Source organism: Chiloscyllium plagiosum, chromosome 21 (assembly GCF_004010195.1).
Source record: "Chiloscyllium plagiosum isolate BGI_BamShark_2017 chromosome 21, ASM401019v2, whole genome shotgun sequence".
In the NCBI taxonomy this organism is placed as follows: domain Eukaryota; kingdom Metazoa; phylum Chordata; class Chondrichthyes; order Orectolobiformes; family Hemiscylliidae; genus Chiloscyllium; species Chiloscyllium plagiosum.
The window spans coordinates 52871762-52887059 of record NC_057730.1 but is presented as its reverse complement, the minus strand read 5'-3'; the positions used below and the strand labels follow the sequence as shown (position 1 = coordinate 52887059).

At 43.9% G+C, this 15298-nt stretch overlaps 1 protein-coding gene across 2 annotated transcripts in view; it reads left to right on the top strand.

Annotated features, from left to right (window-relative positions):
* ercc4 (excision repair cross-complementation group 4) overlaps positions 1-15298 on the top strand; it is a 63806-nt gene that overhangs the window by 32167 nt on the left and 16341 nt on the right. Inside the window, exon 11 of one of the 2 annotated variants that reach the window (XM_043712108.1) lies at positions 2574-3498. The exons of the other annotated variant lie outside the window; for it this stretch is intronic. Coding sequence (XP_043568043.1) covers positions 2574-3307 — 734 coding nt within the window. The 3' untranslated portion in view covers positions 3308-3498. Of the gene's footprint in view, positions 1-2573; positions 3499-15298 lie in introns of those variants that run through there. 2 annotated transcript variants of the gene reach the window in all.

Here is a 15298-nt window from a genome sequence, read left to right as displayed (position 1 = left end):
CCCTCCCTATTCTTTTTAAATGCTCTAAACCCTGGAACATCCAGCAACCATTCCTGCCCCTGAGAAACCCATGTCTCTGTTATGGCCACAACATCGCAGCACCAGGTACTGATCCATGCTCGTAAGTTCATCATTTTTATTCCTGATACTCCTTGTGTTAAGGCAAACACACTTTAACTGATACCTTGGTTCCTTGCCAGGAAAATCCTTCCCACTAGCTGGTCTACCTCTTGCTATTGCCTCATCTGCATCAACTCTCATCTCCGGTATACAGCTCAGGTTCCCATCCCCCTGCCATACTAGTTTAAACCCTCTCGAACTACTCGAGCAAACCTTCCACCCAGGACATTGGTCCCCTCCCAGTTCAGATGCAACCCGTCCTTCATGTACAGGTCCCACCTTCCCCGGAAGGCATCCCGATTATCTACATATCGGGAGCCCTCCCTCCTACACCAGCTGCGCAGCCATGTGTTAAGCTGCGCCCGCTCCCTGTTCCTCGCCTCGCTATCTCGTGGCACCGGTAGTAAACTAGAGAACACTACTCTGTTCGTCCTGCTTTGCAGCTTCCATCTGCCTTGCTGATATACATGGTCACTGCTTTCCTTCCCGGCTGCCCCTCTGGTCCTCGTCACTTCCCCCGCTGCTCCCTCTCCTTAGCTGCAGTCTTCTGGGTTCGTCTTACCTCCGCTGCTGCTCGCTCTCAAAAATCAGTATATTTGAAGGTAATTAATTTAAAGGGCTACAGAGATTGAGGTTGTGTGTCCGGTTTAAAGCACTGATCCCTACATTCCAGTCTCAATTGAGAAGTGGGTTGAAATCCCACCACTGCCAGCTTTGATCTGCAATTCTCTTTTGAGATGCCACACTATCTTGATAGGGAGAGGCAATGGCTTAGTGATATTATTGTTGGACTGTTAATCCAGAGACCTGGGTTCAAATCCCGCCATGGCAGAGAGTGAAATTTGAGAGTCTGATGAATACCATGGATCCATTGTCAATTGTCAGCAAACCCCACCTGGTCCAGTAATGTCCTTCCAGGGAAGGAAGCTGCCATCCATACCTGGTCTGGCCTGCATTTCCTTCCAGACTCTCAGTAATGTGGTTGACTCTTTACTGCCCTCTGGGCAATTAGGGATGGGCAAGAAATGTTGGCTTAGCCAAAGATGCCCACATCCCATGGATAAATAAAAAGGTACGGCTGGAGAATGGGACTAGTTGGGTAGCTCTTTCAGGAGCTGGTACAGACACCATGGCCACCTCGTGTACTGTACAAGGCTATGATTGAATTAGCATTGAAAAACTGATTTCATACAAAGTGTTTAGCAATAATAAGCTTAGCATGCAACAGAATTTACATTTTTCAACCTACATTAAACAGTGCGATCTGGTGGTGGAAGCTGCTGTTGGCTTGTTCAGTTCTTATCGATCACATTGGGGGAGACCTCAATAGTACGATTCTCGGCAAAGCATCAGATCACAGTACATTCTAGATTCATGTTGTTCTGCACTTGTAGAGATTGCAGATGTTGAGGACTGTTTCAGAGAAGTGAGTGCTGACAGCCCCACTGTTGTGAGCTACAGCAAAGGTCTGCCCCTCATGATGACGTTTTGTAAGCTGTGTTGAACGGTGGTTTATATGGGATGGTTCCCCTGTACTCGAGTTCAACACTATTACCCCAGTATGTTGTCTTCCTCTTGTCAAGGAGGCAGCTTTTTCTCAAATGACAAATTCCCAATCTTAACGCTACAGAGCTTCTGTAAAGTCAGTGAGCGAAGGCTGGAGAACTGTGCCACACGAACATACAATTAGGAACAGGTATAGGCCATTCAGCCCCTCCAACATATTCTACTGCTTAATACAATTATCTGATTACTGTACATTCCCATCAACCCCCATGAACCTGTTGACCTCTGGCTTTACAAAACGCTCAAACATTCTGCTTCCGCTGCCTTTTCGGAAAGGCAGTTCCAAAAATTAACTTTGAGTTAACTTCAATCTACCTTTACCCCTCCATTTTAAAACAGTGACCCCACATTGTAGAATCTCCCACAAGAGGAATCATCCTTCCACACACTATACAATGACAACATTAAAAAGACCATCTGAATGGGTGTATGTAGAGGAAGGAATATGGCAAGTGCTGGCAAATGGGGCAAGATTAATTTAGGATATCTGGTTGGCATGGATGAGTTGGACCGAAGGGTCTGTATCCATGCTGTATAACTGTCACTCTGATTCTGTACATGTACCCAGTCAACACCCCTCAAGATCTTAAAAGTTTCAATTAGCTCATCTAACTTGTCTAAATTTTGGCAGACACAAGCCTAGCCTGCCTGTGCATCAGAAGCAGCAGTGGGATCCTGTCTATTACTGCCACTGTCAAATACCAACAAGAAACCCGGGGAATGCTGCAGTGTCCTTCCGGTGAGGCTGTCCCTTCAAGGAAAGGGGGCAAAATTGTTTCTTAAAAAAAAAACAAAGTTTGAAGGAAGTGTGTAGAAGTAAACGTCAGTAGTTAGATGGTGATAATTAGTTGAAGATGAATTCCCTCGCTTGGTTTGACTTTATGCAGGTGGTCAGACTCAGAAACACGAGCAGCAGCGAATTATAGTGGACGTACGGGAGTTCCGCAGTGAGCTGCCTTCCCTAATACATCGGCGTGGAATTGACATCGAGCCAGTCACCCTGGAGGTTGGTGACTATATTCTGACTCCCGATATCTGTGTGGAACGTAAGAGTGTGAGCGACCTGATCGGCTCTTTGAACAAAGGCCGACTGTACACCCAGTGCGTCACCATGTCCCGGTACTACAAAAGGCCCGTGCTTTTGATCGAGTTTGACCCCAACAAGCCTTTCTCGCTGAACTTCCGAGGGTTAGCACACCAGGACCTTTCCATCAATGACCTTACATCCAAGCTCACCTTACTCACTCTTCACTTCCCCCGGCTGCGGCTTTTATGGTGTGCCTCCCCCCACGTTGCCGCTGAATTGTTCGAGGAGCTGAAGCAGAACCGGCCAGAGCCGGATGCAGCCGCTGCCGTGGCGGTGAGCGGTGATTCCGGAATGGTCTCTGAGTCGGATAGGTACAACCCCGGCCCACAGGACTTCCTGCTGAAAATGCCTGGAGTCAATACCAAAAACAGCCGGGCCCTGATGAACCAGGTGAAGAGCATTGCCGAACTGGTGACACTCTCTCAGGAGCGACTAGCAGAGATCCTGGGGAACACCAACAATGCCAGGCAGCTCTGGGAGTTCATTCACTCCTCCTATTTAGATTTTACCGTACAGGGAAAGAATCGAAAGTGATATTCAGAGCGGGCAGGGTTTAGTAGACACTTTGATCTTTCCAGCTGGTAAACTCAGGCATTCTGAAAATAGTGTAGATATTTTAAAGAGGTGTTGAACTTTAATTCTATTAAAGGTAGTGGGCGGCACGGTGGCACAGTGATTAGCACTGCTGCCTCACAACGCCAGAGACCCGGGTTCAATTCCCGCCTCAGGCGACTGACTGTGTGGAGTTTGCACGTTCTCCCCGTGTCTGCGTGGGTTTCCTCCGGGTGCTCCGGTTTCCTCCCACAGTCCAAAGATGTGCAGGTCAGGTGAATTGGCCATGCTAAATTGCCAATTTAGTGTTAGGTAAGGGGTAAATGTAGGGGAATGGGTGGGTTGCGCTTCGGCGGGGTGGTGTGGGCTTGTTGGGCCGAAGGGCCTGTTTCCACACTGTAATGTAATCTAATCTAAGTAATCTTAAAAAAATATTGCAGAATTCCCATTTCAGGATTGTGATCCGTGTGTAAACATCAGCAGTAGCACTCTCTGTCTGTTTATAATATTCTTAGTCAGAGGGAACTCTGGGTTCAAATGCTGAGTTACTTGTTCACTGTAATGAAGCCTGACTGCCAGTGACACCAGATATTGTAAGATGTTTTTAATTCATTAGAGAAAGATGCAGAAATGCCGTATAAAGCGGCTGGTCCTGGATGGGAGAACCTTTTCAGCAATGTTTCACCTTGCTGTTCTCATTTGGTAGTCAGCCCTTTAAAACCTGTTGGTGAGTGTTGATGAAGTTCCTAAACCAGTCCAATCTGGTGTTACAGTCACTGAATAAGATCATCCACAGGGCTGGATGTGTTAATGAGCTGCGATTTTTCTGAGGCTTTGTTAGACTTTGGTTTATTTGCGTTTTACCCGTAAGGAGTCTTGGCTTCAGAAAGACATTTTATCAGTTGAATCTAACTCTGCCTGTGGTTTTCCTTCTGCCTTTGAAGCCATTACCTTAGCTGGCCCTTTATGAAAATTGCTAATAGGAATCTTCCTGAGGTTTAAATCCATGAAACATCTCTTTGATGTTTCTTTTTAATCGTATGATTTTGACATTGCTTGGCTTCTAGACCACTGACAGGGACTGGAGCCCTGAATAATTGTTCAAGTGGTGTCAACAGGAGCTCAGTAGGTAGCACTTTTGCCTCAGAGTCAGAAAGTTGTGTGTTTGTCCTACTCCAGAAGCTTAGCATAAAGATCAAAGCAGGCACTGCAGCTTCATACCGAAGGAGTGCAGCCCTGCCGAAGGTGCTGTCTTTCAAATGAGACATTATACCAGAGCGTGCCTGTCCTCAGGCGGGTATTAAAAACAATCCCACCACACAACTTGAAAGCGAGCAGATGTTATCCTCCACATCCTGGCCAATGTTTATCCCTCAATCAGCATCATAAAAACAAATCATCAAACCATCATTATCCCATTGATATGCTGTGCATAAATTAACTATTGCGATTCCAACAGTTAACACTTCCAAAGTATTCCATCGATTGTGAAGTTACTCAGGAAGCTTTCTGATCGCAAAAGGTATTATATCAGTGTCTTAGTGTCTGCTTGATGTTGTGAGCATTCATCAGAAAAACATTCTGCTGTGATATTTGCGAATCAGCTTTGATGAGATAAACATTCTGACAGAGGTGGAGGTACATTTCCAGAGCTGCTTACGAGCGAGATCTGAAAAGAAATATATTTGATTTAATTTGCCGCCTCTTCCACTCTGAAAGTTGTTTCAGATGTCTGAATTGGACCTTTGGAATCTTATGGAGAATAAACATAATCAATAAAAGATGAAGCACATTTTTGGCTTCTGGCGACTTTCAGACCTCTCAAAATATTGTTTGGTTTATAAGTTGAGACACGATCTCTCCTCATTATAGCACTCCTTGGAAAACATTCCGTTTTGAAATGTTAAAGCAGATTAGATTTTCTTGAAAATATTTAATACAAAAATCAGCTTGTGACAAGAGCATAAAGCCAATGCTTTTTTAAAGAAAGATAAACTCAAATGAATGTTGATTTTTAATCAACCTTTAGGAATCTTTAGTTCATGGAGTGGTTGGTATTTAAATATTTTGATACTGTGTATATCAATTATAAAATTTCTGACAATAAAAAATATTTAAAGGAAAATCAGAATTCTGGGGAAAAATATTGTCAATACTTTGAAAATGCAGGGTTTATTTGCAAACAGTTGTCCTGTTCTCCTTGCATGTTAATCTGGATCTCACATTTTGCACCTTGCACCAGTTTATTAAAACGGTCCAAGCAGCTGACCTCTCTTCCAGGATCTCAGTTACATAGCCCTGTCTCCAATCCCTGTGTGTAGTGATACAGCCCTGAAGGAATGCTCTGAAAGTTTCCATCTTGAACTCATCAGGCAAACATTACAAGAATACCAAGTTTCGAAGGGAGCAACAATTTACACTGCTTCAAGCAAAGGTGCTGATTGGTTGACAAGTGCATGCTGGTCAAGTTATCACCGTAGAAAATGCAACACAGCACAGCTGTTTCCACCCCCTCCCAAAGCTAAAACACAGACAGTGGGCATGTTCTTTCTATGGACAAAGGACAGAGCCCTACACGTCAATATATTAAATTGATAATGTAATTTGTAGCAGGAAAATAGGGTTGAAAAACATATCAGCCATGATCTAATGGAGGGGCAAACATGACGGGCTGACTGGCCTAATTTCTATTCCTTTATCATCTGATCTAAATTTTTCCACTTTCACCTTTTCCCACCTGTGATCTCTCCCAATGCCGCGTTTCATCAGTGTGTCTCTGTCCCCTCTGGGCTCCTAAACAGCTCGTCTGGATAAGATATAGTATATTTCTAATGTGCAGCTTATCAGTGTCATTGTTCAGCAGCTTGTTGAATATATGGCATGCATACATTTTGCAACTGAGGGCTCCGACAACTACAAGTTAGCCAGGCAACCAGAGCAGGTACTGGGAACAGCCAAAGTGCAGCACGAGACGGCAGTATCTCTGGTACACAGGGACCTGGGTGTTCTGGGACATGAATTCGAAAACCCTGTGCAGAGGTGCAGCCAGTGATAAGGGAGGCAACTGGGATGTTGGTGTTTATTACATTCGAATCTGGTTCAATGGTAAGGAAGACTTGTCACAATGAACAGGGCCTTGTTAGCCTGCATCTCAAGAATTGCGTGTAGTTCTGATCTCATTTAAGAAAGGACATTAAATTGTGTTGGTAACTGATACATTCTGTTTCTGGGATGAAGGAATTATGAAGAAAGGCTGTGCAGGTTGGGATTTTATCCCTAGGAGTTTAGAAGAATGAGTTGTGATCTTTTTAAAACATAGAAGGTCCAGAGAGGACTTGACAGCAACAATCCCACTAACAGTTTCCTTCTGGGTCTGTGTGCAGCAGCAACTTAGAACATACAACATTCCAGCACAGTACAGGCCCTTCAGTCCTCGATGTTGCGCCGACCTGTGATTTAGATTTAGATTACCTACAGTGTGGAAGCAGGCCCTTCAGCCCAACCAGTACACACCGACCCTCCCAACAGTAGCCCACCCAGACCCATTTCCCTCTGACTAATGCATCTAACACTATGGGCAACTTAGCATAGCCAATTCACCTGAGACCTGCACATCTTTGGATTGTGGGAGGAAAACCACGCAGACACTGGGAGAATGCGCAAACTCCACACAGACAGTCGCCCAAGGCTGGAATTGAACCTGGGACCCTGGTGCTGTGATGCAGCAGTGCTAACCAATGAGCCACTGTGCCGCCCAGTGTAGGCCAGTGAGTTTAATGTCTACTCTGGGTCAAGTTACGAAAGGCCCAAAAGATACAATGAAGACAGTTTGACAAGGCTGCATCCTTGTCAGGAGCAGTGCACGCCCAATATCTGCACAGGAGCCCAGTTTCTAAGAGGATTCCAAGGATAAGTGACCACCACCGATTTCCTAGGCATCGGGGAACAGCTAAGGGAAATTGCGAATCTTATCTAATAGCCTCTAACCTTCCACCGAAAAAATGTTGATCTCTCTTTTGCAGATGCTGGCCAACCTGCTGGCACTTCCAGCTTTCCAGGTCAAACGGAGACCTCACTCCACTAATATCACTAATCCTCCTGTTCAAACTGCAAGTATGTCCAAGACCTCAAAACTTCAGGGTGACTTGAGACATTGGAGTAAATGTATGAAGTCCAAACCAGTCCAGCAAGGGAACTGCAGTTCCCAATATCCTAATGGTCAAGGTTTCCTGTGGAAACCAATCTGAAGCCCATCTATCCATACGCCTATCCGATGACCATTTAAATGCCCTTAAAGTTGATGAGTCTACTACTGTTGCAGGCAGTGCGTTCCACACCCTTACTACTCTCTGAGTAAAGAAACTACCTCTGACATCTGTCCTATATCTATCACCCCTCAATTTAAAGCTATGTCCCCTCGTGCAAGCCAACACCATCAAGGGAAAAAGGCTCTCCCTGTCCACCCTATCTAACCCTCTGATTATCTTATATGTCTCTATTAAGTCACCTCTCAACCTTCTTCTCTCCAACAAAAACAGTCTCAAGTCCCTCAGCCTTTCTTCATAAGAGCTTCCCTCCATACCAGGCAACATCCTAGTAAATCCCCTCTGCACCCTTTCTAAAGCTTCCACATCCTTCCTATAATGCGGTGACCAGAACTGGACACAATACTCCAAGTGCAGCCTCACGAGAGTTTTGTACAGCTGCAACATGACCTCATGGTTCCGAAACTCGGTCCCTCTACTAATAAAAACTAACACAACCCTATCAACCTGTTTGGCAACTTTCAGGGATCCATGAACATGGACACCAGGATCTCTCTGTTCACCTACAACACCAAGAATCTTTCCATTTGCCCAGTACTATGCATTCCTGTTGCTCCTTCCGAAGTGAATCACCTCACACTTTTCCGCATTAAACTCCATTTGCCACCCTCAGCCCAGCTCTGCAGCTTATCTATGTCCCTCTGTAACCTACAACGCCCTTCAGCCTATCAACAACTCTACCGACCTTAGTGTCATCTGCAAATTTATGAACCCATTCTCCTGTGCCCTCATCCAGGTTGTTTATAAAAATGACAAACAGCACTGGACCCAAAACAGATCCTTGCAGTACACCACCAGTAACTGAACTCCAGGATGAACATTTCCTATCAACCATCACCCTCTGTCTTCTTTCAGCTAGCCAATTTCTGATCCAAACCGCTAAACCATCCTCAATCCCATGCCTCTGTATTTTGTGCAACAGCCTACCATGGGGAACCTTATCAAATACCTAACTGAAATCCATACACACCACATCAATGACTTTACCCTCACTTAATTCTAGAACCAGAGGTTGGTGTTGTAAAGGACACCATTATGTGCAGACCTTTGGAGTGGCTATGTTGCCTGCTGCTCAGAGGGAGTTTTGTTTCACAAGTTAGATGCGAAGACTATCCTTTTTTTTTTCTGGGGGGGGGGGGGGCGGTGAGGGGGATGTAGTGGATGTTAGTCCATGAGACAGTTTCAACATTAGGGTCTCACATTTAAAACTGTGTAGGGATTCTTTTCTGGGAATCTGTGGAATTCAATTCCCCAGAGAGCGATGAAGGCTCAGTCACTGAATGAATTCAAGGTTGAGTTGGATTTTGGGTGATGGGGTAGGCAGGAAAATAAAATTGACGCCACAATCGTTTGCTGCAAACTTACAGAATGACCTTATGTGTTTGTGTGACTATGAATAGACCAGTAAGTGTGGCTTCAAAAGTAAGTGTGCCACTCTGACTTCATTACAATGATTGGGGTCAACACCAATATTAAATCACACAACTAATCTGCTGTTGTTATTGAATTGAAACTGATCAGTCTCCTGTAGATCCTACTGCTCCAACATTAACGCAAACCAAAAGTGGACCAACCCTCATGATCAACTAATAAATAAGGTTGACTGAGCTCGGACATGATCAACTAATAAATAAGGTTGACTGAGCTCGGACTCTGTTCATTGGAAAAAAAAAGGAAGACAGGGGACCTAATTGAGGTGTACAAGATAATGAGAGGCATAGATAGAGTTGATAGCCAGAGACTTTTTCCCAGGGCAGAAATTGTTAACACGAGGGGTCATACTTTTAAGCTGTTTGTCAGAAAGTATAGAGGGGATGTCAGAGGCGGGTTCTTTACGCAGGGAGTTGTGAGAGCATGGAATGCGTTGCCAGCAGCAGTTGTGGAGGCATGGTCATTGGGGACATTTAAGAGACTGCTGGACATGCACGTGGTCACAGAAATTTGAGGGTGCATACATGAGGATCAATGGTCGGCACAACATCGTGGGCTGAAGGGCCTGTTCTGAGCTGGACTGTTCTATAAGTTACTTGTTCTTTCTCTTCGGTCTGTTGGAACTCTCATACATGAGGAATGCCATTTCCTTGTTAAAATCCAGACAGGTAGTTTTCATTGGTTTGCTGTTGGAATATAAATTCTTCCTCAGAGGAGGATTCAGTCTGGAGCTTCCAGGTGCAGCTTTGACAGAGCTTGGCGCTGGCAGATTTTCTCTCCATTTGAATTTCTAAAGACTTACAAGGTATTTTACACTTACACATCAAGCAGCCTCTTCCTGAGATGGCCAAAGGTTGTGCTGGCACACTGGATGTGATGGTGACGTCTGTCCTCACTGAAGGGAGACATGGACAGTGTTCGGCACTGTGCGTCAGGGCACATACCTCGCCAACGATGCCTCTGCAAATCCACTGGTTGCCCAGACAATCCAATATCAACTGTTTCCATAATGTGGACTATTTTCAAGACATCAATATTTATTTCCCCAAGTTTCCTAGCTGCCATGTCTTTCTCCACAGTAAATACTGATGTGAAATATTCATTTAGTATTTCTTCCATCTCACATATAGACAATCTTGTTGATCTTTAAGGGGTCCTATTCTCTCCCTGATACCCTTTTGCTCTTAATGTACTTGTATAACCTTTGGATTCTCCTTAACCTTCCCTCTTAATTCCTCAGATACTGCAGCAGTCCATGGTCAAATGTTGCAAGATCTGGACAGTATCCAGGCTTGGGCTGGCAAGTGGCAAATAACATTCATGCCATGCAAATGCCAGGCTATGACCATCACCAGTAAGAGACAATCTAACCACCACCCCTTGACATTCAGTGGTGTTACCATCAATGAATCCCCCACTATCAACATCCTGCGGGTTGTCATTGACCAGAACCTCAACTAGACCCACCATATAAACACAGTGACTGCAAGAGCAGGTCAGAGGCTGGGAATACTGCGGTGAATAACTCTCCTCCTGACACCCCAAAGTCTACCAACCATCTACAAGGCACAAGTCAGGACTATGATGGAATACTCCCCACTTGTCTGGTTGGGGGCAGCTCCAACAACACTCAAGAAGCTTGACACTATCCAGGACAAAGTAGCCCCCACTTGATTGGCACCATATCCATAAACATCCACTCCCTCCACCACCAATGCTCAGTAGCAGCAGTGTGTACTATCTACAAGATGTACTGCAGAAATTCACCAAAGAACCTTAGATAGCGCCTTCCAAATCTACAACCACTTCCATCTAGAAGGACAACAGCAGCAGATATGTGGGAACACCACCACATACAAGTTCTCTTCCAAACCACTCATTATCCTGACTTGGAAATTATATCCTTCAGTGTTGCTGGGTCAAAATCCTGGAAATCCCAGGAGCTGACCAAGAAGATGAAATAGCATTTGCACAGAGATGCTACTCAAAACTGTGGTCTACCTCCGCAATAGGGGAGGCGATGGGGTAGTGGTATTGTTGCTGGGCTGTTGACCCTCGTAATGTTCTGGGACCTGGTTTGAATCCCACCACGGCAGTTAATGGAATTTGATTTCAATAAAATCTGGAATTAAGAATCTAATGATAACCATGAATCCACTGCCAATTGTCAGAAAAAAGCCTTTCTAGTTTACAGTCCCAGGGTTCCCGGTTCGATTCCACCCTCGGGTGACTGTCTGTGTGGAGTTTGCACATTCTCCCCGTGTCTGTGTGGGTTTCCTCCGGGGTGCTCCGGTTTCCTCCCACAATCCAAAGATGTGCAGGTCAGGTGAATTGGCCATGCTAAATTGCCCGTAGTGTTAGGTGGATTATTCACGGATAAATGTAGGGGAATGGGTCTGGGTGGGTTGCTCTTCAGAGGGTCGATGTGGACTTGTTGGGCTGAAGGGCACTGTAGGGAATCTAATCTAATCTAATATCTTTTAGGGAAGGAAACTGCCATCCTTACCTGGTCTGGCCTAGATGTGACTCCAGACCCATAGCAATTAGGGATGGGCAATAAATGCTGGTCTGGCTAGCGATGCCCTTGTTTCATGAATGAATATTAAAAAATTACACGGATAATCCTATTGCCAATCCACCTACTGGGTTTGAAGATCTGAAGATTAGAGGAAGGAATTTGAGCATCTAATGATGCATCTTTAGGTTTTATGATTCTGAAAATATTTTATACATTGGTCAGGAGGCTAGTTAAACCCCTCGAAAAGACATTTGCTTACCCACGTTGTCCCCCAGCAATATAGCTATTTGTTGATCATTGAACAATTGTTTAATGTAGGTCTCTGTGGTTATTAAGTCCGACAGACTCCTTACCAGAGTGAAAGGTGCAACTTATCACAGAATATGTGTGTGAATGGACTGCCATTAATCTCCAGCTGACATTATAGACCTGCCATACTCCATTGAGATTTGGGATTCAATGACTCCTAAATCAGACACCATGGTCTCACTAGAAGCAGTTTACATTCGGATCCAGTTGTAGGGAGGGTTTTTGGGATTCTTGTAGACTCGTGTGTACCAGATACTGAAACTTTGCACCATCCCAATCATTTCTCCTACCATTTGATGTTACAAAAATGTTCCATGATGAACTATTTTTTAGGATTTTATTTAAGGAATGTAGACAGCAGTCAAACAGTGACTCATTTGAAAAAACAGAAGAGATTTCTGAACTGATACTTTAAGGAGGGAGTCACTAAAAAGACCTCTTTGGAACTTATTTTAAAAGATGTCACATGGTTTAAGGTAATCATTTAGAATTGTTTCTTGGAAATCACGTGCCTGAGTTCCTGACATTTCTGTTTTGGGATATTGCTGAGAGAGAGAGACAGCTACCCAAATCACCGAAGGCCTTTCCAAGAAAACTCTTTTGGAGGTAGCGTGTAATAACAGAAACACGGATGTAGCTGCTCTTCTGGAAAGCTTCTTTATTCCCGGCAATTTCTAAACAAACTTGCATCTGTAAGGGTCCTTGTGACAAATACTTGTGTTTAGTCACTCCTGCGTTCTTGTCCCAAGATGATGACTGCAAGTCATTTTGACCATTTCAGATCTTTTTCTCCTTTCAAGAACTGACAATGATTGGCCAAGTTTTCTTTTTATTTGCACTGAATCTCTGCGGCAAAAGTTCTTTTTTTCTTTAACTGGTGTGTGTGTGTTTGTATGTGTGGGGGGGTTATTTATAAAATTAGACATTTATACTTTTCTATTTCAAACTGTGGATTAATTCAGATTTATATCTTTCCAAAATAAGTCCCATTTTCACAATTAATCAATAATTGTATCCATTTTTCAAAAGAGCTGCTTTTTAAAATTATAAACCTATTATAAAGCATAAAATCAGCTATATTGGTTATGACAAAACATTCAGATTTATGTTGTGGCTGGCGAGGTAATGGGGTTCGAGTGCTACAGTGTAGTCTGCCATCGCAGTTTTAAATAGAGATATGGACTAATCCGCAGAAACCCATAAGCTGATTTGTTATACTTGTGGAGAAAGTGAGGTCTGCAGATGCTGGAGATCAAAGTTGAAACTTTATTGCTGGAACAGCACAGCAGGTCAGGCAGCATCCAGGGAACAGGAGGTTCGACGTTTCGGGCACAGGTTCCTGATGAAGGGCCTGTGCCCGAAACGTCGAACCTCCTGTTCCCTGGATGTCCTGTTCCCTGGATGCTGCCTGACCTGCTGTGCTGTTCCAGCAATAAAGTTTCAACTTGTTATACTTGTGCCATTATTAAAGAAAAAGCTTTTTTTAAGTGATATGTTATTTAATCCTGAATAATACTCGACATGAAAAATAACAAATTATTAAAAGGGATTGATCCATTATTAAACCTGAGCTGGACTCTTTATTTGTACCACAGCCATTGAGTGCCATCTAGTGGTAGTGCATGTGTACAGGTGTCAAAGATACACTGCACTAACATTTAAGATTCTCCATACACTGTACATAACAGCAGGGATGCTTTTCAATAATATAAGCTGCTTCCTCCATTAACAAACCTTATTATGCATTGAGGAAATATATTGTTTTGTTTCTTCAGAAGGCCCATATGATAATTTTGACATGTTTTTTGTTGCAAATTTGGAGAAATAATATAGAATTTCAGAGATGCACTCACCCTCCACCAGCAGTCTCTGTAAGTGAGATGTAAGTAATAAACTTTTGAACATATTGGTTTTAAAGAGAATGTTCTTTGCTTAAAAATGATTACAGATGTGTTGTTGTTAATGGATTCTGTGCTTTGTTGACTTGATTTTCAGAACATTAGCACCACACACCCACACAGCCCACATAGAACTGTTCACTGAGTAAAATGCACTGATTACAGTTAAAATTGGATAATCTCTCAGTCATCAGCCAACTGGAAGATTTACTCACATTACGTGCTGCTAGTGCATTGCCAAAACACTTGGGGACAAAGAGAACACCTAGAACATCTCATTACATTAATAAATATATCATTATTCCAGTAGGCCTTACTGAGATATACAGAACAAAACCAAAATAATGTGGACGCTGGAAATCTGCAACAATGCAGAGAATATTAGAAAAACTCCAGTGGGTCTGGCAGCATCTGCAGAGAGAGAAAAACAGAGTTATCATTTCGAGTTTGCTGTTCTTCAGAGCTGGAGAAGAAGAATGGGGGTGGGTCTGGGTGGGATGCTCTTCAGGGAGTGGGTGTGGACATGGCGTCACGGAGTCAAATGACATGACCACAGGAAATGACATCACCAACACAAAGAAACCCAAACATATAAATAGAAAGCAGGAATCATCAGCAATACTTCACCCAGAGGCTCACTGAAGATGTTACTCAGTATGGTGACGAAATGTCTGGAAATGAACCTTACAGCTGAGCGAGCAAACCTACATCTAGAACCTCAAACTGAGCTACAAATCCTCTCAAAACTCACTACGGAGTCATGGAATCATAGAAATGCACAGCTCGGAAACAGACCCTTTGGTCCAACTTGTCTATGCCGACCAGATATCCGAAGCTAATCTAGTCCCATTTACCAGTACTTAGACCATATCCCTCTAAACCCTTCCTATTCACATACCCATCCAAATGCCTTTTAAATGTTGCAATTGTACCAGCCTCCACCACTTCCTCTGGCAGCTCATTACATACACGTACCACCCTCTGTGTGAAAACGTTGCCCCTTAGGTCCCTTTCAAATCTTTCCCCTCTCATCCTAAATCTATGCCCTCTAGTTCTGGACAGACCAACCTCAGGAAAATGACTGTCTATTTACCCTATCCATACCTCTCAGCCTCCGACGCTCCAGGGAAAACAGTCCTAACCTATTCAACCTCTCCCTATAGCTCAAACCCCCAACCCTGGCAACATCCTTGTAAATCTTTTCTGAACACTTTCAACTTTCACCATATCCTTCCTGTAGGTGGGAGACCAGAATTGCACACAATCTTCCAAAAGTGGCCTAATCAATGTCCTGTACAGCCACAACATGACACCCCAACTCCTGTACTCCTGACCAATAAAGGAAAGCATACCAAACGCCTTCTTCACTACCCTATCTACCTGCGACTCCACTTTCAAGGAGCTATGAACCTGCACTCCAAGGTCTCTTTGTTCAGCAACACTCTCCAAGTCCTTACCATTAAGTGTATAAGTCCTGCTAAGGTTTGCTTTC